Source organism: Coregonus lavaretus (assembly GCF_964263955.1).
Source record: "Coregonus lavaretus genome assembly, chromosome: 9".
NCBI lineage: Eukaryota > Metazoa > Chordata > Actinopteri > Salmoniformes > Salmonidae > Coregonus > Coregonus lavaretus.
Window position 1 is genome coordinate 38315104 of NC_139996.1, and position 25927 is coordinate 38341030.

Here is a 25927-nt window from a genome sequence, read left to right on the forward strand (position 1 = left end):
TCAAGAGAATTGGAAGCCACTGGATCGGATTGACTTGCATGCATACATTGGATTGCTGATATTAGCTAGAGTGTACAAAATAACGTTTTGGCAGTTTTTGCTTGATTCTTTGTCTTGAGTGTGTTTAAACTGTGCCCATACCACAGTGGATGTGATTTTTTTTCAGTAAAGCACAAGGGTTAAGGAGGGGGGAGCGGCAGCTACGTGGGCAGCGAAGAGGGCACTCGCTACATTTTTTAAATTTATTGCACTTGTGCAGAAATATCCATATTTTTAGCCTGGGCAAATTGGGATACAGAAACTCTGTATCCAGAGCCACTGAACAAAAATTTACCTTGAAGATCAGTTGGCTGGTGCGTGGAGGTGTTGGGTGTGTTGGACAATAGGAGGTGATTGATTTATTCCTGTGGATAGTGGTCCTCTGTTGCCTTTGTCCCTTCATCTGTCCCCTCAGGCTGGCCTGCTGCTGCACTGTCCTTCTATTCCCCTCGCATCCCTCCAACAGCTTTTATGCAGCTATAAACAAAATACACTTCGCCTCTTGTGGCTGAGCCATAAATATCCCACAGCCTACTTTGCTTAGGGCTGTAAAAATGACTACCTTTATGCCTGGGGCACTTTGTCACAGTTAGTAACAACTTGGGGGTTGGGGACAATAGACAGAGGACGTCACAGTGTCCTACAGTTATTGCAACATAAGTAGCAGAGGACAGATCATTGATGGCTGCCGGTATAATCATAATTTACTGTAATATTCCCCTTGCTCTTTTGTTGCAATGCTGTTGCTAAAAACTAATTATTATTATCTCAATGTCTCTACATTTTGGATGTGTCTGTATACGTGGTTCATGCCAAGTTCTCAAAGAGAGAAGATGTGTTAGTGAGGTTTAGCAGGCTATTTTGGAAAGTTCATGTGGAGTGTTTACTGTAAGTTGTCCTCTCCTGCCACTATGCTTCATCTTTTTTTTGAGTCACATGTATGCTGTGATGAACAAGTGCCAAATCACAGCTGTTAATGGATTCATGAGGAGGTAGAGAGACACAGTGGAGTGCTCAAGTCACTTACCAGAGTCAAAAGCATAATCATGGATGCTGTTACCGTATCTTTATGCATGTGTTAACGATATGGTTTATTTTGTTCCGTATGTGCTCAAGTTATAGGTTTCTATAATTAACTGGGGTGAGAGAGAGAAACTGCCTGGAAAAAAGGACTTCTACATGCTCATTATCATGGATTGAATATGCAGTCAAGCTTAACACTATCTCTGTTTGACAGTTGCTGTCGGGAAAACCAAACACAGACATGTGAATCACATTATACTATATACAAATCTACTTTCAGGAGTCAAAGTAAAAATGCATGTCTAGAAGTAAAGGGTTATCATTTAAGAGAGAAAATAGAAACAGGTTGGTGTGTTTTGTTGTGTGAATGCGATGTGGTTGCTGAGTGTTTGTTGTGACTCTGTCTCTCTCTCTGCTCTCCGTGCCTGCTGGGGACATATGTGTTCTGGGGAAATGTCCCTGAGTTGACAGTCCGAGCAGTCCATCGTTTAGCTGCCACTTCCTGCCCCGGGCTCTGCGGCCCTCCACCCCTCTATCCTTCTCCTCCGCCAGTCCATCTCTTGCCAGGAAACACTTGGCTCTCTGCCGGCCATCTCAGTATCTTATTAAATTGGCTTTGTTCTTCAGTTGAATAAGAAGAGATGTTAAAAATGATGTTTCCTTTTTGGCAATAAATAGATTTGGCCTTGAAGCTATGAATGTTAGAAGAAAGTATTCATCTTTGAAATGTGTTTTTTAAGTGCTTTATGTAATACTCGGGCTTGGTGAAGGACTGAAAGAACATTGTGGACAGCTGAAAAAGTTCCCTTTCAATTGAAAAGGCATAATATTGGGTTATTTAAATCATCCGGAAGATGCTCTTCACGGTGACATAAAAGCAGTGGCGTTGAGTTGATGCAACCATTTCCGTAAGAGGGTTTTCCTACCACCATTAGGCATTCAGTGCCATCCCATCATATACAACATTGCAGGCATTAGTGCACATAGATTTGCACCTAACCCTTTTCAGTCTTGCTATAGTCGTACAGTAAAGAAATAGCGGCTCCTATTCTGTACAATCTACATATATCCATAGCATTCAAGGAGGATACAGGAGAGAGGGGTGACAGAGTGAAAGAGAGATTGGGGAATGTAATTGCCTTAGCATGAATTCATCATGATGAGTCACAATGCATTCCACATTCAACCACTTAGAGAAATTGATTCAAGCACTTTTATTGATGTGGGCCTCTAACAGAGAGCAAAATAAAGGGACTGACTAATGTATGTTCTTTTTAATCCTCCATATACAGTGCCTTCGGAAAGTATTCAGACCCCTTGACTTTTTCCATATTTTGTTACGTTACAGCCTTATTCTAAAATGGATTAAATAAAGAAAAAGCCTCTGCAATCTACACCCAATACCACATAATAACAAAGCAAAAACTGGTTTTTAGATATTTCTGCACATTTATTAAAAATAAAAAACAGATACCTTATTTACGTAAGTATTTTGACCCTTAGCTATGAGACTCGAAATTGTGCTCACGTGCATCCTGTTTCCATTTATCATCCTTGAGATGTTTCTACAACTTGATTGGAGTCCACCTGTGGTAAATTCAATTGATTATACATGATTTGGAAAGGCACACACCTGTCTATATAAGGTCCCACAGTCTGGGGGAGGGTACCAAAACATTTCTGCAGCATTGAAGGTCCCCAAGAACACAGTGGCCTCCATCATTCTTAAATGGAAGAAGTTTGGAACCTCCAAGACCCTTCCTAGAGCTGGCCGCCCGGCCAAACTGAGCAATCGGGGGAGAAGGGCCTTGGTCAGGGAGGTGACCAAGAACCTGATGGTCACTCTGACAGAGCTGTAGAGTTCCTCTGTGGAGATGGGAGAACCTTCCAGAAGGACAACCATCTCTGCAGCACTCCACCAATAAGGCCTTTATACTAGAGTGGCCAGACGGAAGCCACTCCTCAGTAAAAGGCACATGACAGCCCACTTGGAGTTTGCCAAAAGGCACCTAAAGACTCTCAGACCATGAGAAACAAGATTCTCTGGTCTGATGAAAACAAGATTGAACTCTTTGGCCTGAATGCCAAGCGTCACGTCTGGAGGAAACCTGGCACCATGCCTACGGAGAAGCATGGTGGTGGCAGCATCATGCTGTGGGGATGTTTTTCAGCAGCAGGGACTGGGAGTCTAGTCAGGATTGAGGCAAAGATGAACGGAGCAAAGTACAGAGAGATCCTTGATGAAAACCTGGGGCGAAGGTTCACCTTCCAACAGGACAACGACCCTAAGCACACAACCAAGACAACTCAGGAGTGGCTTCGGGACAAGTCTCTGAATGTCCTTGAGTGGCCCAGCCAGAGCCTGGACTTGAACCCGATCGAACGTCTCTGGAGAGACCTGAAAATAGCTGTGCAGCAACGCTCCCCATCCAACCTGACAGAGATTTGAGAGGGTCTGCAGAGAAGAATGGGGAAAACTCTCCAAATACAGGTGTGCCAAGCTTGTAGCGTTATACACAAGAAGACTCGAGGCTGTAATTGTTGCCAAAGGTGCTTCGACAAAGTACTGAGTAAAGGGACTGAACACTTATGTAAATGTTATATTTCCGTTTTTTATTTTAATAAATTAGCAACAATTTCTAAAAACCTGTTTTTGCTTTGTCATTATGGGGTATTGTGTGTAGATTGATGAGGGAAAAAAACAAGTTAATCAATTTTAGAATAAGGCTGTAACCTAACAAAATGTGGAAAATGTCAAGGGGTCTGAATACTACTAACATATTTTACATACATGGAAATACATAATTTTGACCCCAAGAAGAAACTATTGGAAAAAGCAACTTAATTCTTATCAAAACATCATTAGACATGTAAATTATTTTATCTGAAATAAAATATGACCAATTAACCTCATTTGCATATTGTGTAAAATGAAAATATTTTTTTTTTCCTTAAATAATGTGCAGCTTTTTCCAAAGTACAATCCACATTAGTACTAAAAAGTAATAATCCATGCCTTCTGGTAATGTTAAAGCCCAAAAGTTATGGGCGAAGTTAGAAAGTTGGCTGTCAGAAGTATTACAATGTCAATTTACTTTTAAACCTTCTGTCTGCATATTTCAAGGCATGGCATATGAGGAGAAGTGAGATACAGTGATACTTTTCTAGTCAATCATCTTGAAAAAACAAATACTTAAAAACTGTAAATGAACTAATCCTCCGTGGTTAACACAATGAAAATGTAAAATGCTTCATCTAAATGTTGAAAGTGCGTGGGCGATGGAAAGAAACAAAATGATGCCGTTTAAGGCCATGTGGCGGAGTGTGATATGGGCACTGGAGATGGGGGTATGAGCAGGTGGTTCTGGGCAGGGTGATGTTGTAGATGTTTGTGTGCGTGTTGTTTGTTGTCGTTTTGATGTGGATGTTTTGTATTGTAAAAAAAAAATCATAAATAATATATTTAATATATATATATATATATATATATATATATATATATATATATATATATATATATATATATACAGTGGGGAAAAAATGTATTTAGTCAGCCACAAATTGTGCAAGTTCTCTCACTTAAAAAGATGAGAGAGGCCTGTAATTTTCTTCATAGGTACACGTCAACTATGACAGACAAATTGAGAAAAAAAATCCAGAAAATCACATTGTAGGATTTTTTATGAATTTATTTGCAAATTATGGTGGAAAATAAGTATTTGGTCACCTACAAACAAGCAAGATTTGTGGCTCTCACAGACCTGTAACTTCTTCTTTAAGAGGTTCCTCTGTCCTCCACTCATTACCTGTATTAATGGCACCTGTTTGAACTTGTTATCAGTATAAAAGACACCTGTCCACAACCTCAAACAGTCACACTCCAAACTCCACTATGGCCAAGACCAAAGAGCTGTCAAAGGACACCAGAAACAAAATTGTAGACCTGCACCAGGCTGGGAAGACTGAATCTGCAATAGGTAAGCAGCTTGGTTTGAAGAAATCAACTGTGGGAGCAATTATTAGGAAATGGAAGACATACAAGACCACTGATAATCTCCCTCGATCTGGGGCTCCACGCAAGATCTCACCCCGTGGGGTCAAAATGATCACAAGAATGGTGATCAAAAATCCCAGAACCACACGGGGGGACCTAGTGAATGACCTGCAGAGAGCTGGGACCAAAGTAACAAAGCCTACCATCAGTAACACACTACGCCGCCAGGGACTCAAATCCTGCAGTGCAAGACGTGTCCCCCTGCTTAAGCCAGTACATGTCCAGGCCCGTCTGAAGTTTGCTAGAGTGCATTTGGATGATCCAGAAGAGGATTGGGAGAATGTCATATGGTCAGATGAAACCAAAATATAACTTTTTGGTAAAAACTCAACCCGTCGTGTTTGGAGGACAAAGAATGCTGAGTTGCATCCAAAGAACACCATACCTACTGTGAAGCATGGGGGTGGAAACATCATGCTTTGGGGCTGTTTCTCTGCAACGGGACCAGGACGACTGATCCGTGTAAAGGAAAGAATGAATGGGGCCATGTATCGTGAGATTTTGAGTGAAAACCTCCTTCCATCAGCAAGGGCATTGAAGATGAAACGTGGCTGGGTCTTTCAGCATGACAATGATCCCAAACACACCGCCCGGGCAATGAAGGAGTGGCTTCGTAAGAAGCATTTCAAGGTCCTGGAGTGGCCTAGTGTCATGGGGTGCTGAAGGTGGGTGTGGTGCAGGAATCAAGCGCAGGACGCAGAAGCTAAGTCCAAAAGACTTTAGTGAGTTATTCACGTAGTACACGAGAACACTAAGCCCGGAGGCACAATAACAGCGCACACAGGCGTCAAACAAAAGGGCGCACAAACATGTGCGAAAACCTCTCCAAACACGGAGGGAAGAATACGTAGCTCCGAACACCAAACAGAGGAGCAATCACACACAACACCATACACACACAACGAGAACTAAATAGGACACTAATGACGACTAACTAGACACAGGTGTACAACATCCAGACAAAACCAAACGAACATGAAACATAGATCGGTGGCAGCTAGTACTCCGGGGACGACGACCGCCGAAACCTGCCCGAACAAGGAGGAGGAGCAGCCTCGGCCGAAACCATGACAGTACCCCCCCCCCCCCCCCCCCCTTGACGCGCGGTACCAGCCGTGCGCCGACCCCGGCCTCGGGGACGACCAGGAGGGCGCGGAGCAGGGCGCGCGGGATGGTCCCGGTGGAACTCCGACAGGAGAGATGGGTCTAGGATGTCCCTCCGCGGCACCCAGCACCGCTCCTCCGGGCCGTACCCCTCCCACTCCACGAGATACTGGAGACCCCCCATCCGGCGTCTTGAGTCCAAGATGGACCGAACGGTGTACGCCGGAGCCCCCTCGATGTCCAGTGGGGGCGGAGGAGTCTCTCCTATCTCACCTTCCTGGAGTGGACCAGCTACCACCGGCCTGAGAAGAGACACATGGAACGAGGGGTTAATATTCTTATATTCAACAGGCAGATGTAACCTATAACACACCTCGTTCAATCTTCTCAGGACTTTAAAAGGCCCCACAAACCGCCGACCCAGCTTCCGGCAGGGCAGGCGGAGGGGTAGGTTTCTGGTAGAGAGCCAGACTCGATCTCCGGGTGCGTACACCGGCCCCTCACTGCGGTGGAGATCGGCGCTCGCCTTGTGACGACGGATGGCCCGCTGCAGATGGACGTGTGCAGCGTTCCACGTCTCCTCCGAGCGCCTCATCCAATCATCCACCGCAGGGGCCTCGATCTGGCTCTGCTGCCAAGGTGCCAGAACCGGCTGGTAACCTAACACACATTGGAAGGGGGTTAGGTTGGTAGAGGAGTGGCGGAGAGAGTTCTGGGCCATCTCGGCCCAGGGAATGTACCGAGCCCACTCCTCAGGCCGGTCCTGGCAATACAACCTCAGAAACCTACCCACATCCTGGTTGACTCGTTCTACCTGCCCGTTACTCTCCGGGTGGTACCCTGAGGTAAGGCTCACCGAGACCCCCAAACGTTCCATGAACGCTCTCCATACTCGGGAGGTAAACTGGGGGCCTCGATCAGACACTATATCCTCGGGTACCCCGTAATGCCGGAAGACGTGGGTAAATAGGGCCTCTGCGGTTTGTAGGGCAGTAGGAAGACCCGACATAGGGAGAAGACGACAGGCCTTAGAGAACCGGTCCACAACGACCAGGATGGTGGTATTCCCCTGAGAGAGGGGAAGGTCTGTCACAAAATCCACCAAGAGGTGGGACCATGGTCGTTGTGGAACGGGCAGGGGTTGTAACTTACCCCTGGGCAGGTGTCTGGGCGCCTTACACTGGGCGCACACCGAGCAGGAGGAGACATAAACCCTCACATCCCTGGCTAACGTGGGCCACCAGTATTTAGTGCTAAGACAATGCACTGTCCGGCCAATACCCGGATGTCCAGAGGAGGGTGACGTGTGAGCCCAGTAAATGAGTCGATCCCGAATCTCGAGCGGAACGTACTTCCGACCCTCAGGACACTGTGGAGGGCTGGGGTCGGTACGCAACGCTCGCTCGATTTCGGCATCGACCTCCCACACCACCGGTGCCACAAGACAAGACTCCGGTAGTATGGGAGTAGGCTCAACGGACCTCTCCTCCGTGTCATACCGCCGGGACAGCGCATCTGCCTTACCATTCTGGGACCCAGGGATGTACGTGATTTTAAATACGAACCTGGCGAGAAACATACTCCATCGAGCCTGGCGAGGGTTCAGTCTCCTCGCTGCCCGGATGTACTCCAGGTTCCGATGGTCAGTCAAAATGAGGAAAGGGTGTTGAGCCCCCTCAAGCCAATGCCTCCACACCTTAAGGGCCTGAACTACAGCTAACAGCTCCCTGTCCCCGACGTCATAATTTCGCTCCGCCGGGCTGAGCTTTTTTGAGTAAAATGCACAGGGGCGGAGTTTAGGTGGCGTGCCGGACCGTTGAGAGAGCACGGCCCCTATACCGGCTTCAGACGCGTCCACCTCTACCTGAAAGGGTAATGCGGGGTCCGGATGCGCCAGCACCGGAGCCGACGTAAACAGGTCCTTCAGTCTCTTAAAGGCCCTGTCCGCATCAGCTGACCACTGCAGGCGCACCGGACCCCCTTTCAGAAGGGACGTGATGGGAGCTGCCACCTGTCCAAAACCCCGGATAAACCTCCGGTAGTAATTCGCAAAGCCCAAGAACTGCTGCACCTCTTTGACAGTGGTTGGGGTTTGCCAATTACGCACAGCTGACACACGATCCACCTCCATTCTCACCCCTGACGCGGACAACCGATAACCCAAAAAGGAGACCGACTCCTGGAAAAACCGACATTTCTCTGCCTTGACATATAGGTTGTGCTCCAACAGCCTCCTCAATACACGACGCACCAGGGCTATATGCTCGGCTCGGGTAGACGAGTACACTAGAATGTCATCAATGTACACGACCACCCCTTGCCCCTGCATATCCCGGAAAATGACATCTACGAAGGATTGGAAGACTGATGGAGCATTCATCAACCCATATGGCATGACGAGATACTCGAAATGACCTGACGTGGTACTAAACGCTGTTTTCCATTCGTCGCCCTCCCTAATGCGCACCAAGTTATATGCGCTCCTGAGATCCAGTTTTGTGAAAAACCGCGCTCCATGCAATGACTCCGTCATGGTCGCAATCAGAGGGAGTGGATAACTGTATTTCACAGTAATTGATTGAGACCACGGTAATCAATGCACGGGCGCAACCCTCCATCTTTTTTCTTCACAAAAAAGAAGCTCGAGGAGGCGGGAGAAATGGAGGGCCGTATGTATCCTTGTCTCAAAGATTTGTCTATGTAAGTTTCCATAGCTTTTCTCTCCTCTTGAGACAAAGGATACACGTGGCTCCGTGGGAGCGCTGCTCCTGCCTGGAGATCAATCGCACAATCCCCCTGTCTATGAGGAGGCAACTGCGTCGCCCTAGCTTTACTAAACACGAGAGCTAAATCCCCATATTCAGGCGGAATGTGCAGTGCGGGCACTTGGTTTGGACTTTCCACCGAAGTCGCCCCTACGGAAACACCCAGACATCGCCCCTCACACTGAGCAGACCACCCATCGAGAGCCCTCTGTTGCCACGAAATAGCAGGGTTATGGGTGCTTAACCAGGGAATTCCCAGCACCACCGGGTACGCAGGAGAGTCGATCAGATACAACTGTATAGTCTCCTCATGACCCCCCTGCGCACACATCCTAAGTGGCGCTGTGACTTCCCTAATCAACCCCGACCCCAACGGGTGGCTATCTAAAGCATGAACGGGAAAAGGCTTGTCAACAGGTAGGAGAGGGATCCCTAAATCTAAACAAAACTTCCGATCAACAAAATTCCCAGCTGCGCCTGAATCTACTAGCGCCTTATGCTGGGAATGAGGTGCAACCTGTGGAAAACAAACAGGTATACAAAAGTGCGCAACAGAGAGCTCTGGGTAAGTGGGGCGTCTACTCACCTGGGAAGCCTCCCCAGTGCGTGGCCTGTTGTCTCCTCCCTCGGGGAACCCTCCCCAGCACCTGGCCGCAGTGTGCCCTCCACGACCGCACTTGGTGCAGGAGACAGGCCCCCTCGGGCTCCTCCTCCTCCTTCCTCTAGCGCCAGCACCCCGAGCTCCATAGGGCTCGGCTCGGAGGTGCCGGAGGGTGGAATGGACGGACCCCACTCGGGACGTCCACGGGTGGCCAGCAGGGTGTCCAGACGGATGGACATATCGACCAACTGGTCGAAGGTGAAATTGGTGTCCCTGCAGGCCAACTCACGTTGAACGTCCTCCCGTAGGCTACATCGAAAATGGTCGATGAGGGCCCGTTCATTCCACCCTGCGTCTGCCGCTAGAGTCCGGAACTCCAGCGCGAACTCCTGTGCGCTCCTCCTCCCCTGTCTCAGGTGGACTAGACGCTCCCCCGCCGCTTTGCCCTCAGGTGGATGGTCGAACACGGCCTTGAAGCGACGGGAGAACTCGGCGTAGGAGATGGTGGTGGCGTCCATCCTCCTCCACTCGGCGTTGGCCCATTCCAACGCCTTGCCCGTGAGACAGGAGATGAGGGCGGAAACACTCTCGTGTCCCGAGGGCACCGGGTGTACAGTGGCTAGGTAGAGCTCCACCTGCAGGAGGAACCCCTGACACCCGGCAGCTGTTCCGTCATACGCCCTCGGGAGCGAGAGCCGAATCCCAATGGGTTCCGGACCTGGGACTGGTGGACCGGCCGATGGGGGTGGCAGGGTAGGTGGAGGTGTGGGTACCCCTCTGGACTCCCATCGGTGCAGGGTGTTGATGACGTCCTGAAGAGCGGTCCCCAGTTGTCGTATCTGTTCATCCTGGCCGTGGACATGCTCCTCCAGCGACTCAGGCGTGACGGTTGCTCCTGCTGATTCCATTCAATTGGTGTGTGATTCTGTCATGGGGTGCTGAAGGTGGGTGTGGTGCAGGAATCAAGCGCAGGACGCAGAAGCTAAGTCCAAAAGACTTTAGTGAGTTATTCACATAGTACACGAGAACACTAAGCCCGGAGGCGAAATAACGGCGCACACAGGCGTCAAACAAAAGGGCGCACAAACACGTGCGAAAACCTCTCCAAACACGGAGGGAAGAATACGTAGCTCCGAACACCAAACAGAGGAGCAATCACACACAACACCATACACACACAACGAGAACTAAATAGGACACTAATGACGACTAACTAGACACAGGTGTACAACATCCAGACAAAACCAAACGAACATGAAACATAGATCGGTGGCAGCTAGTACTCCGGGGACGACGACCGCCGAAACCTGCCCGAACAAGGAGGAGGAGCAGCCTCGGCCGAAACCGTGACACCTAGCCAGTCTCCAGATCTCAACCCCATAGAAAACCTTTGGAGGGAGTTGAAAGTCCGTGTTGCCCAGCAACAGCCCCAAAACATCACTGCTCTAGAGGAGATCTGCATGGAAGAATGGGCCAAAATACCAGCAACAGTGTGTGAAAACCTTGTGAAGACTTACAGAAAACGTTTGACCTGTGTCACTGCCAACAAAGGGTATACAACAAAGTATTGAGAAACTTTTGTTATTGAGCAAAAACTTATTTTTCCACCATAATTTGCAAATAAATTCATAAAAAATCCTACAATGTGATTTTCTGGAGAGAAAAAAATCTCATTTTGTCTGTCATAGTTGACGTGTACCTATGATGAAAATTACAGGCCTCTCTCATCTTTTTAAGTGGGAGAACTTGCACAATTGGTGGCTGACTAAATACTTTTTTTTTCCCACTGTATATATATATATAAATATATTTTATATTTGAGATTCTTCAAAGCAGCCACCCTTTGCCATGATGGCAGTTTTGCACACTCTTGGCATTCTCTCAACCAGCTTCATGAGGTAGTCACCTGGAATACATTTCAATTAACAGGTGTGCCTTCTTAAAAGTTAATTTGTGGAATTTCTTTCCTTCTTAATGCGTTTGAGCCAATCAGTTGTGTTGTGACAAGGTAGGGGTGGTATACAGAAGATAGCCTTATTTGGTAAAAGACCAAGTCCATATTATGGCAAGAACAGCTCAAATAAGCAAAGAGAAATGACAGTCCATCATTACTTTAAGACATGAAGGTCAGTCAATATGGAACATTTCAAGAACTTTGAAAGTTTCTTCAAGTGCAGTCGCAAAAACCATCAAGCGCTATGATGAAACTGGTTCTCATGAGGACCACCACGGGAATTGAAGACCTAGAGTTACCTCTGCTGCAGATTATAAATTCATTAGAGTTACCAGCCTCAGAAATTGCAGCCCAAATAAATGCTTCACAGAGTTCAAGTCACAGACATATCTCAACATCAACTGTTCAGAGGGGACAGTGTGAATCAGGCCTTCATGGTCGAATTGCTGCAAAGAAACCACTACTAAAGTAAACCAATAAGAAGAAGAGACCTACTTGGGCCAAGAAACACGAGCAATGGACATTAGACCGGTGGAAAACAAGTGCTCAGCATATGTGGGAACTCCTTCAAGACTGTTGGAAAAGCATTCCAGGTGAAGCTGGTTGAGAGAATGCCAAGAGTGTGCAAAGCTGTCATCAAGGCAAAGGGTGGCTACTTTGAAGAATCTCAAATATAAAATACATTTTGATTTGTTTAACACTTTTTTGGTTACTACATGATTCCATATGCATTATTTCATAGTTTTCGTGTGTTCACTATTATTCTACAAAGTAGAAAATAGTAAAATTAAAGAAAATGAGTAGGTGTGTTCATACCTTTGACTGGTACTGTATAACACGTCCTATAGATGTTTTTTTACTATTTACTATTTTTTTTTTTGGTGGAGTAAACACCAATACAGCAGTACATGTGTAGCTGATTTCTCTATTACAGTTCTACCAAGTATTCATACCACTGACAGACTTTTAGACGCTGTTTGACTGCAACTCTGCATATATGTAAGGTAATTTTGTTTTTGCACACGGTCATACAGTGCCTTTAGAAAGTATTCATACAGCTTGACTTATTCAACATTTTGTTATGCTACAGCCTGAATTGAAAATGCATGCACACATGACTGTAAGTCGCTTTGGATAAAAGCGTCCTCTAAATGGCATATTATTATTATATTATAAAATGGATTCGAGATTTTTTTCTCAACCATCTGCACTCAATCCCCCATAATGACAAAGGGAAAACAGGTGTTTATACATTTTTGCACATTTATTGAAAATGAAATACAGATATCTAATTTACTTAAGTATTTACACCCCTAAGACAATAGATGTTAGAATGAACTTTGGCAGTGATTACAGCTGTGAGTCTTTCTAGGTAAGTCTCTAAGAGCTTTGCACACCTGGATTGTACAATATTTGCACATTATTATTTAAACATTTCTTCAAGCTCTGTCAAGTTGGTTGTTGATCGTTGCTAGACAGCTATTTTCAAGCCTTGCCATAGATTTTCAAGCCGATTTTAAGTCAAAACTGTAACTATGCCACTCAGTAACATTTAATGTTGTCTTGGTAAGCAACTCCAGTGTATATTTGACCTTGTGTTTTAGGTTATTGTCCTGCTGAATGGTGAGTTTGTCTCCCAGTGTCTGATAGAAAGCAGACCGAACCAGGTTTGCCTGTGCTTAGCTCTCTATTCCGTTTCTTTTTAACTCCATAGTCCTTGCCGATGACAAGTATGCCCATAACATGCAGCCACCACCATGCTTGCAAATATGAAGAATGGTACTCAGTGATGTGTTGTTGGACATGAAATTCATTTCTTTGCCACATTTTTTGCAGTTTTACTTCAGTGTCTTATTGCAAACAGGATGCATGTTTTGAAGTATTTTTATTCTGTACAAGCTTCCTTCTTTTCACTCTGTCATTTAGGTTAGTATTGTGGAGTAACTACAATGTTGTTGATCCATTTTCAGTTTTCTCCTATCACAGCCATTACATTTCTGTAACTGTTTTAAAGTCACTATTGGCCTCATGGTGAAATACCTGAGCGGTTATCTTTCTCTCCGGCAACTGAGTTAGGAAGGACACCTGTATCGTTGTAGTGACTGGGTGTATTGATACACCATCCAAAGTGCCATGCTCAATATATTCAATGTCTGCTTTCTTTTTTACCATCTACCCTTCTTTGCGAGGCGTTGGAAAACCTTCCTGGTCTTTGTTGTTGAATCAGTGTTTGAAATTCACTGCTCGACGGAGGGACCTTAGAGATAATTGTATGTGTGGGGTACAGAGATGAGGTAGTCATTAAAAAATCCTGTTAAACACTATTATTGCACACAGAGTCTATGCAACTTATTATGTTACTTTTTAAGCATATTTTGACTCCTGAACTTATTTAGACTTGTCATAACAAAGGGGTTGAATAATTATTGACTGAAGACATTTCAGCTTTCCATTTTTGTATTAATTTGTACACATTTCTAAAAACATAATTCCACTTTGACATTATGAGGTATTGTGTCACACCCTGGCTCTGGGACTCTATATGTTGAGCCAGGGTGTGTTCATTCTGTTGTGTTTATTTCTATGTTGGCTAGAGTGACTCCCAATCAGAGGCAACGAGTGTCAGCTGTCATTGGTTGTCTCTGATTGGGAGCCATATTTAAACTGTCTGTTTTCCCTTTGTGTTTGTGGGTTTTTGTTCCGTGTTCGGTCATTGTTACCGTGGACTTCACGAGTCGTTTCTTGTTTTGTTGATTGTGTTCTATTATCACTAAAGATAATAAAGTTAAACATGTTCGTTCATCACGCTGCGCCTTGGTCTGTTCAATACGACGATCGTGACATATTGTGTGTAGGCCAGTGACATAAAATCTCAATTTAATCCATTTTAAATTCAGGATGTAACACAAAAAAATGAAAGCACTGTACCTAATTATAACCAGTTATAACAATAGGCGAGTACATAAGGTGCTCCATCTCTCCAGGTGATCTGTCTATCTGGTAAAAATCACTGATACAAGTCCCCCTCCACCCTCTGAGCCTGAGGATATGTATAACTTAAAATGATATCTTCAGAGAAACCTTAAATCAAATAAATACTTTTTAGATTTGCCCTAGAATAACTACCTTTCGAAGAATATACAACAATACAGCTCTCTGTGTAGATTCAGAGTGTATCTGAGTTCTGTATTGCAGTTCTATCAAGTAAATAATAATAATAATAATATGCCATTTAGCAGACGCTTTTATCCAAAGCGACTTACAGTCATGCGTGCATAATTTTTTTTGTGTATGGGTGGTCCCGGGGATCGAACCCACTACCTTGGCGTTACAAGCGCCGTGCTCTACCAGCTGAGCTACAGAGGACCACAAGTATGCATACCATTGGCAGATTTTGCATACCATTGGCCGATTTTTAAATCCACAAATATCAAGTAATATTGGTTTTGTACAGTGGGGTAAAAAAGTATTTAGTCAGCCACCAATTGTGCAAGTTCTCCCACTTAAAAAGATGAGAGAGGCCTGTAATTTTCATCATAGGTACACGTCAACTATGACAGACAAAATGAGAAAAAAAAATCCAGAAAATCACATTGTAGGATGTTTTATGAATTTATTTGCAAATTATGGAAAATAAGTATTTGGTCAATAACAAAAGTTTCTCAATACTTTGTTATATACCCTTTGTTGGCAATGACACAGGTCAAACATTTTCTGTAAGTCTTCACAAGGTTTTCACACACTGTTGCTGGTATTTTGGCCCATTCCTCCATGCAGATCTCCTCTAGAGCAGTGATGTTTTGGGGCTGTCGCTGGGCAACACAGACTTTCAACTCCCTCCAAAGATTTTCTATGGGGTTGAGATCTGGAGACTGGCTAGGCCACTCCAGGACCTTGAAATGCTTCTTACGAAGCCACTCCTTCGTTGCCCGGGCGGTGTGTTTGGGATCATTGTCATGCTGAAAGACCCAGCCACATTTCATCTTCAATGCCCTTGCTGATGGAAGGAGGTTTTCACTCAAAATCTCACGATACATGGCCCCATTCATTCTTTCCTTTACACGGATCAGTCGTCCTGGTCCCTTTGCAGAAAAACAGCCCCAAAGCATGATGTTTCCACCCCCATGCTTCACAGTAGGTATGGTGTTCTTTGGATGCAACTCAGCATTCTTTGTCCTCCAAACACGACGGGTTGAGTTTTTACCAAAAAGTTATATTTTGGTTTCATCTGACCATATGACATTCTCCCAATCCTCTTCTGGATCATCCAAATGGCACTCTAGCAAACTTCAGACGGGCCTGGACATGTACTGGCTTAAGCAGGGGGACACGACTGGCACTGCAGGATTTGAGTCCCTGGCGGCGTAGTGTGTTACTGATGGTAGGCTTTGTTACTTTGGTCCCAGCTCTCTGCAGGTCATTCACTAGGTCCCCCCGTGTGGTTCTGGGATTTTCAAACCAGGTCTGTGAGAGCCATAAATCTTGCTTGTTTGTAGGTGACCAAATACTTATTTTCCACCATAATTTGCAAATAAATTCATTAAAAATCCTACAATGTGATTTTCTGTATTTGTTTTCTCAATTTGTCTGTCATAGTTGACGTGTACCTATGATGAAAATTACAGGCCTCTGTCATCTTTTTTAAGTGGGATAACTTGCACAATTGGTGGCTGACTAAATACTTTTTTCCCCCACTGTACATAGAAAAGTACATTTTTAGGCAAGTACATGGGGAGCTATATCTCTGCAGAATATCTGCTTATGTGGTCAAAATCCCTGATACATGGCCCCCTCCACCCTCTGTATGTATAGATAACTTGTTATGTCTCCAGAGAAACCTATATTCAAATAATGTTCCTTCCTATTTATCAAAATACTATAGGCGGAATTAAGTGTTTTTGTGTGCGGTCACAATGACCCAAATGATTTCAATTTTTTAAAGTCCATATTGATACGGAAACACTAAACAATAATTAAGAACAAGTTGATTGACACGTCATGAACATTTGAAGAATTTAACAAACCACATTTGGACTATGATCAAAAATATGATCTAGGCATATTTTGACCTTGGTAAGACTCCTCTTAGCATTGCACCTTGATTATTTTGATACTTCTAGCTGGAGTTATGGTATGACCTAGGAAAGGGAAAAGCATCTTAAATGACCTAATTAGCAGAAGTGGTCATTTGGCAGCCAGCAAAACATTCATTATATAGCCTCTGGTCCTAAATGCAAAAAGTGTGGAGAATTCCTACTGAATAATCTTCCAGAAAGTATAAAAATATATATACACTCCCGGCCAAACGTTTTAGAACACCTAATCATTCAAGGGTTTTTCTTTATATACATTTACATCATTTAGCAGACACTCTTATCCAGAGCAACTTACAGTTAGTGAGTGCATACATTTTTCATACTGACCCCCCGTGGGAATCGAACCCACAACCCTGGCGTTGCAAGCACTATGCTCTACCAACTGAGCTACAGGAATGATAGCTCATGGCAATTATGCATAGCCTGCAGTCAGATACTGCATACAGCAGGACTGATTTTTCTGTTGTTTATCTCCCAGTAGTCTCAAGCCAAAGGCAGTACCTTAGATCTGCAGAGAGGACTGAGTGCAGTCAGAATGACACCAAAGCATCAACCATCTCAGAAGATGGCACATTTTTATGTGGATGTTTTGTATTGTAAAAAATTAAATCACAATTAATATATTTAAAATAAAAAATTATATATATATATATATATATATATATATATATATATATATATATATATATATATATATTATAGGATTTCTGGAAGTTATACAGTACCAGTCAAAAGTTTGGACACACCTACTCATTCAAGGGTTTTTCTTTATTTGTACTCTTTTCTACATTGTAGAATAATAGTGAAGACATCAAAATCATGTAGTAACCAAAACAGTGTTAAACAAATCAAAATATATTTTATATTTGAGATTCTTCAAATAGCCACCCTTTGCCTTGGTGACAGCTTTGCACACTATTGGCATTCTCTCAACCAGCTTCACCAGGAAAGCTTTTCCAACAGTCTTGAAGGAGTTCCCACATATGCTGAGCACTTGTTGGCTGCTTTTCCTTCGCTCTGCGGTACGACTCATCCCAAACCATCTCAGTTTGGTTGCGGTTGGGGGATTGTGGAGGCCAGGTCATCTGATGCAGCACTCCATCACTCTCCTTCTTGGTAAAATAGCCTTTACACAGCCTGGAGGCTGGTCATTGTCCTGTTGAAAAACAATTGATAGTCCCACTAAGCCCAAACCAGATGGGATGGCGAATCGCTGCAGAATGCTGTGGTAGCCATGCTGGTTAAGTGTGCCTTGAATTCTAAGTAAATCACAGACAGTGTCACCAGCAAAGCACCCCCACACCATAACACCTCCTCCTCCATGCTTTACAGTGGGAAATACACATGCAGAGATCATCCGTTCACCCACACCGCGTCTCACAAAGAAACGTTTGGAACCAAAAATCTCAAATTTGGACTCCAGACCAAAGGACACATTTCCACAGGTCTAATGTCCATTGCTCGTGTTTCTTGGCCCAAGCAAGTCTCTTCTTATTATTGGTGTCCTTTAGTAGTGGTTTCTTTGCAGCAATTCGACCATGAAGGCCTGATTCACACAGTCTCCTCTGAACAGTTGATGTTGAGATGTGTCTGTTACTTGAAATCTGTGAAGCATTTCTTTGGGCTGCAATTTCTGAGGCTGGTAACTCTAATGAACTTATCCTCTGCAGCAGAGGTAACTCTGGGTCTTCCATTCCTGTGGTGGTCCTCATGAGAGCCAGTTTCATCATAGCACTTGATGGTTTTTGCGACTGCACTTGAAGAAACTTTCAAAGTTCTTGAAATGTTCCGTATTGACTGACCTTCATGTCTTAAAGTAATGATGGACTAGTTTCTCTTTGCTTATTTGAGCTGTTCTTGCCATAATATGGACTTGGTCTTTTACCAAATAGGGCTATCTTCTGTATACCCCCCCTACCTTGTCACAACACAACTGATTGGCTCAAACGCATTACGAAGGAAAGAAATTCCACAAATTAACTTTTAAGAAGGCACACCTGTTAATTGAAATGCATTCCAGGTGACTACCTCATGAAGCTGGTTGAGAGAATGCCAAGAGTGTGCAAAGCTGTCATCAAGGCAAAGGGTGGCTATTTGAAGAATCTAAAATCTAAAATATATTTTGATTTCTTTAAAACTTTTTTGGTTACTACATGATTCCATATGTGTTATTTCATAGTTTTTATGTCTTCACTATTATTCTACAATGTAGAAAATAGTAAAAATAAAGAAAAACCTTGAATGAGTAGGTGTTCTAAAATGTTTGGCCGGTAGTGTATATATATTTTAATATTTTCTGGAAGATCATTCAGTAGGAATTCTCAATTACAGATCTTGAAAATGAATCATGTATTGATGGTGTATTGAAATTTGCATATTATATATTTCGACAATGGTTCATCACGGTTTACCACTGTCCTGAACTGAAGTGATGTGCTACCGTACACAATAAGAATACATTCATAATCCTAATGAGTGTATGGTAATTCCAGGAATTTACAGGAAATTACTGTAAACTATATTTTCATGTTCTAAAAGGTATTCACACAATGAGCGATTACATTTTCCCTCATTGTTGGCACAACAGAATGTTGCCCATTAGACCTTAATGTACTTTAGATGCCAATAATGGTCTGATGGAAACACACATCAGCCTTCTGATTACAGTGATTAAGCTTACTACCATCCTGAACCCTCCATATGTTGGCCCCTGATTGGCCCAGCATACTGTCGGTCACACAGCATATTATGTTCATATATCACAGAGACTCACTAGAGAGGCCCACCACATTGATACCCCAGCATTGATTTCTGCTCCACTGTTGGTTCACCCTGATTGACAGAGTCTTTGTTAGGCAGAGTTATGTGGGCTTGTTATCCTGTCAGGGCCCTGCTGGTCATAGTTAGTCATGTGGATAATTACAAAGACATCAAACCCGACAGCATACACCCAACAGGCCTAGGATGAAAAGCAAGAGACATGAGCAAAGGCACTCAAGAGCAAGCAACCTTGCATACTGTACTGTAGCTACATCACTGCAGCGCCACCAGTGTCATGTCAGTGACAGTGTTAAGTGTTAATTAATAAAGAGTGCTTTATGGATCGTGTATAAATATCACACACTACGCTTCCTTGCCTCAATTTATAATTAATCATTATCTCTATAGAAATAGTGCATATAAGTGAGGGTGTTTACACTAGAAGCATGGGTTTGTATGTTTATTAATCGAACAATTCTTTTTTGATTGTGTGACGGTTTAATGAGTCGAAAAAGCAAATAAGAGGGTTCAACTTGGGTATCCAATAGAGATTGTCTTTGTAGTTGCTCTGTTTCCTTCCTTCCGCTTCCTGAGTCACTATTTGAACATACGAAAGAAGGAGCCAATCCAGTGGCAGTTCAGCTGAGTTGCCTCTGTGTTACCACAGACTTGGCATCGCAGACGCCATGGGAGGATCCCACAGTAATCACATTTGTTTGAGCTGCACAGAGGGGCTTTGCTTCAGTTGACAACTCAGAGAGAGATACACCCCACTCCACAGGCCACCACTGAGCTGATTTACACTGTTACAGCAAAACATTCTTCTTTCAACGTCATAAACCCTGAGCATTGTTTGATTAATGCACTATGCAGGTTCATCTAATAATGCCACTAATTCTAAATGGGGAGCCTCTCGGGGTGTTGTCAAGAAGGGCCTGTTGTGGAAGATTTTCAGTTATCTGAGATAGATGGTAACCCGTCTGTTGATTGTGTGTTGCTGATTAGATCAGTTCCAAGTTATGGTGGAAGTTACTGCGAAAATTGACTTCATGAAATTGTCCCAATGTCCTTGTCTTGAATTGAAAGCAAACTGTGATGGATATTGCATTGTGAAGGGAGATGGAAAATACTTGCAGTGCATGTTGATAACCAAAATTGTTACTGATATTATTGTCATTTTCCTGCAGAACTTTGCATATGCTGCGTAATAGAGTTTGTTGTTCTTTTCACTCTCTGCTCTGACATTTATGAATGTCTGAGAGATAGCAGAATGGTGATACCACAGAAAAATTGAAATCTTTAAATCATATTCATACTCATTTCAATGTATTTCTATTGCATTTATGGAGAGGAGATGTATACTTCCTGTATCGTATTGCATTATATCCCTGACGCTCAAAGCCATTCTCACAGCATAATGCATTTTTTAAGAGTAAATCTCAAATGCATTTTTTACCTTTCGAGGTGCTGAGATTTTTCTTATTTCTGTCATCCCCTTTACCCAAAACACTAACCATGCATGTGGGGAGATTGGCTCTAGTCTAGTAGGTGTTGTGGAATTAAATGATTTATCCCTGCTGTTGATGCTGTGTCAATGGCATTGCTCTTGTGCCATAATGCTACACTGTCCGCATAAGAGAACCCTTTTTGGTTCCACGTAGAACCCTTTTGGGTTTAATGTAGAACCCTCTGTGGAAAAGGTCCTACATGGAACCAAAAGGGTTCTTCAAAGGGTTCTCCTAAGGGGACACCTTTTTTTCTAAGAGTGTATGCTTGTTGGAGCCTATGTGTCAACATGGATTTTACCTTTGTGTGAAATGGGGTTTAAACAAGCAGTGTGTGTCTATGAGATGTTAGTCCATCGCCTGTTGACCCTTCCTCCTATGTCTGAACGCTTGTCCTTTCATATGGAGGGGTCCATGAATCCTATCTGTCTTCCCTGATCGCTTGTGAAGCCAGGATGTTGTGTGTGTCAGCTTGCAGTGACTGAACTGCTATTGTATTGGATCCATTTAATAGAGCTTGTTTTGTGCCTCCATCTAACACTATGTACAGTACACACTGTCAAATATCTGCCATTCCCCAAACAATGCTTTGGAATGTACACTACTGTTTATTGCCTGTTCCTGTTTTCTCACGGCTCTGTCAGAGGAGGAGCACAGAGCAGTTAGAGCGAGCATGAGGTGAATGGGACATTGAGAAATGTGAGGGCTGGGTGAGGATTAGAATTTTACGGATAATAGTGGCCCAGGGCCATTGTATCAAAGACTGTTGGGTTCATACTTAGGCTAAGCCAGTTAAAACTTGTTTAGATTCCTTAAAGCATTCCGAGGGCAACTGAGCTGAGTCGTACAGAGATAATGCTTATACTGACAAATGAGTCTGCCTGCTTATTGCTTTCAGACATATTAATAAATTATGAATGGCCAAGCTCATTTATTTATCCTCCCACATTCTATTTTGATTCAACTGCAGCCATAATGTTTGGGTAATGGCATTTCTTTGTATGATGTCTGTCTGTCTGTCTGTCTGACTGATTCCCTCTCCTTCTCTCTTCTTCCCATTTTCTATCTCTGCCTCTCTCTCTCTCTCTCTCTCTCCTCTCTCTCCTCTCACTCCTCTCTCGCCTCTATTCTCGCTCTCGCTTGCTCTCGCTCGCTCTCTCTCTCTCGCTCGCTCTCTCTCTCGCTCTCTCTTGCTCTCTCTCCCTTTTCAACTAAATTCCAATTCAAAAAGGCTTTAGGATGATCAAATGTTTTAGGACATTTAAATTGCTTTAGGACATACAAAGTATATGTCTCCATTCTCTCCTCAGGACCAGTAGCAGTGATCAGTGGTGAGGAGGACTCAGCCAGCCCCCTGCACCATGTCAACCATGGCATCATTACCCCCTGTACCCTTGACGCTGGACCAGACGCTGTGGTAATTGGGATGACCCGTATCCCTGTCATTGAGAACCCGCAGTACTTCAGACACGGACACAACTGTAACAAGCCTGCTACCTGTGAGTACACTGCTCTGTTGACTTGTAATTGTTTTTATCATCCATCTGTATGTTCCAACCAACATGGGCTAGGTTTAGCCCAAGGTCCAACGTGCCCTCTGTATCCCTTCACACAGAAGTAATTCATTTAGGCCTACCTTGAAAGACTTAAAGTGATTTTCTATATTAGAGAGAAGCAGCACCATATGTCTCACTGTAGGTGTGACCATTTTCTATTAAATAATTTAGTCATAGGATATACAGTGAGTATACCAAACATTAGGAACACCTTCCTAATGTTGAGTTGCACCCCCTTTTGCCCTCAGAACAGCCTCAATTTGTCGGGGCATGGACTCTACAAGGTTTCGAAAGCGTTCCACAGGGATGCTGGCCCATGTTGACTCCAATGCTTCCTACAATCAAGTTGGCTGGATGTCCTTTGAGTAGTGGACCATTCTTGATACACACAGGAAACCATTGGGCGTGAAAAACCCAGCCTGGCACCTACTACCATACCCCGTTCAAAGGCACTTAAATATTTTGTCTTGCCCTCTGAATGGCACACATACACAATCCATGTCTCAATTGTCTCAAGGCTTAAAAATACTTATTTAACCTGTCTCCTCCCCTTCATCTACACTGATTGAAGTGGATTTAACAAGTGACATCAATAAAGGATCATAGCTTTCACCTGGATTGACTTTGTCAGTCTGTCATGGAAAGAGTAGGTGTTCTTAATGTTTTGTAAACTCAGTTTAGATAAAATCATACTTAAATTATACATGTAAGACTGCCTTAATCATGAGGTCCTGTGAAAGTTCCTTTATTTTCCATGTTGCCTTGATCCGTCCTAATCTGGGAATGTTTCAGTCTTTGGGATTTAAAGATATTGCCCAGTTGGCAGTCTTCTTAACTCTCTACATGTAGCGCTATGCTGCGCTTTATATGATCCGCATCATAATCATGATTCCAAATTGGATTTACTGCCTTTCCACAGATGTGTTTACGTTCGTTATTTCCTACCTCTACTCTGCATTTGGCAGTGTATCCATTTCCAGCGGCTCTCTTTTGTAGGAATCCTTCCTGAAGTGAGTTAGATTTGTCAAATCGTCTTAATGTATCTGCCTCTAAAGATGGCGTCTGATGAATCATCCTCTCAAGGGTTCCAGAAACCTGTGTCTGAACACAGACTATAGTGGCTGCCATATCCGCTCATTGTTCCCTATGTTGTCTGTATCCAAGCAGCTCTTATCTCCATTTAACTCTAAATACTTTATTTGTTTGCTCTCAAATGTTGCTCCTATTGGATTATTTGGAAGTTAAACACCCAGTAAGGTCCTCCCCATTTTGATATCCCTTGAAGAAGAATTAAGAGCTGATTACATTAACTAATGCTGTGCAGTCCCTCACATTGACTTTCCCCGCTCTTAGATTTCTGTTCAGTTCTCTTTTTCCTAATGAATTGGTTTTTGTTTTATTGTTCCAAGAGTCATGTATTGATTAAAGGCTTTTATATCTCTGCCCCAGATTTTTAAACATAATTTGTTGAGTATCTCCCCTTAAAGAATGATTGGAATTACTGTATGTCTCTATCTGAAAAAGACAAACTGTGCTTTTCAGTGTTTTGAAATATCTTGGTTTTGTAAGGAATCTGGAGCTGAGGGCTTCATTTGTCTGCAGGTGCTTTCAGTGTTATGTTATGCACGGGCCATTTAGCAGGTCTCATTAGCCATGTAATAGTACAGCATTTTATATATCGCACTATTACCACCTATGCCTTTGATGTTAGGCTACAGAATGTTATATTACTCTGTAGCAGCAGGCTAAGTTTATATCTGACCTGGCATGATCACACTTGTAATTGGGTCAATACTAAATGTGGCTAAGGTCCGGATATCCTTGAGACGCTAATTGTTCACATTTCCGTGAACCTTTAAGAAAAAAGAGAAACCGGTGAAAAATGATGGGAGGCACACAGAGGCAAACCAAACCAATATCCGCTTTTCCATCTGATACCAATTCAAGTAGTGCCTTGTGGCTGTGGAGAGAGAAGCACATCATGAATGGCATGTAAAGCAGCAGGATTTGTCATGTTATATGGGGGACATGCTACAGGACGTGATGTGAATTCATAAGCTCTGGGTAAAGATGAGTAACTGTCACTCTCCCGTAGTCACGGTTCTCATCAGAGCCAGCGGGGCTATGTTTAACTAAATGAGTGGTCTACAGCTCACACACCTGCCCCTGCAGGCACACGCATCAAATCAAATCAAATCAAACAAATTTTATTGGCCACATGCGCCGAATACAACAGGTGCAGACATTACAGTGAAATGCTTACTTACAGCCCTTAACCAACAGTGCATTTATTTTTAACAAAAAGAGTAAAAATAAAACAACAACAAAAAAAGTGTTGAGAAAAAAAGAGCAGAAGTAAAATAAAATAACAGTAGGGAGGCTATATATACAGGGGGGTACCGGTGCAGAGTCAATGTGCGGGGGCACCGGCTAGTTGAGGTAGTTGAAGTAATATGTACATGTGGGCAGAGTTAAAGTGACTATGCATAAATAATTAACAGAGTAGCAGCAGCGTAAAAGGATGGGGTGGGGGGGGGCAGTGCAAATAGTCCGGGTAGCCATGATTAGCTGTTCAGGAGTCTTATGGCTTGGGGGTAGAAGCTGTTGAGAAGTCTTTTGGACCTAGACTTGGCACTCCGGTACCGCTTGCCGTGCGGTAGCAGAGAGAACAGTCTATGACTAGGGTGGCTGTAGTCTTTGACAATTTTGAGGGCTTTCCTCTGACACCGCCTGGTATAGAGGTCCTGGATGGCAGGAAGCTTGGCCCCAGTGATGTACTGGGCCGTACGCACTACCCTCTGTAGTGCCTTGCGGTCGGAGGCCAAGCAGTTGCCATACCAGGCGGTGATGCAACCAGTCAGGATGCTCTCGATGGTGCAGCTGTATAATTTTTTGAGGATCTAAGGACCCATGCCAAATCTTTTCAGTCTCCTGAGGGGGAATAGGCTTTGTCGTGCCCTCTTCAATACTGTCTTGGTGTGTTTGGACCATGATAGTTCGTTGGTGATGTGGACACCAAGGAACTTGAAGCTCTCAACCTGTTCCACTACAGCCCCGTCGATGAGAATGGGGGCATGCTCAGTCCTCTTTTTCTTCCTGTAGTCCACAATCATCTCCTTTGTCTTGGTCACGTTGAGGGAGAGGTTGTTGTCCTGGCACCACACGGCCAGGTCTCTGACCTCCTCCCTATAGGCTGTCTCATTGTTGTCGGTGATCAGGCCTACCACTGTTGTGTCGTCGGCAAACTTAATGATGGTGTTGGAGTCGTGCCTGGCCATGCAGTCATGGGTGAACAGGGAGTACAGGAGGGGACTGAGCATGCACCCCTGAGGGGCCCCCGTGTTGAGGATCAGTGTGGCAGATGTGTTGTTACCTACCCTTACCACTTGGGGGCGGCCCGTCAGGAAGTCCAGGATCCAGTTGCAGAGGGAGGTGTTTAGTCCCAGGATCCTTAGCTTAGTGATGAGCTT

General features: G+C 44.0%; 1 protein-coding gene across 1 annotated transcript in view; it reads left to right on the plus strand.

Annotated features, from left to right (window-relative positions):
• Positions 1-25927, plus strand: part of LOC311134779 (NT-3 growth factor receptor-like) — a gene marked incomplete at both ends in the record, with an annotated part of 273109 nt that overhangs the window by 201796 nt on the left and 45386 nt on the right. Inside the window, one exon of the mRNA XM_084168563.1 lies at positions 22212-22400. Coding sequence (XP_084024689.1) covers positions 22212-22400 — 189 coding nt within the window. The remainder of the gene's footprint in view (positions 1-22211; positions 22401-25927) is intronic.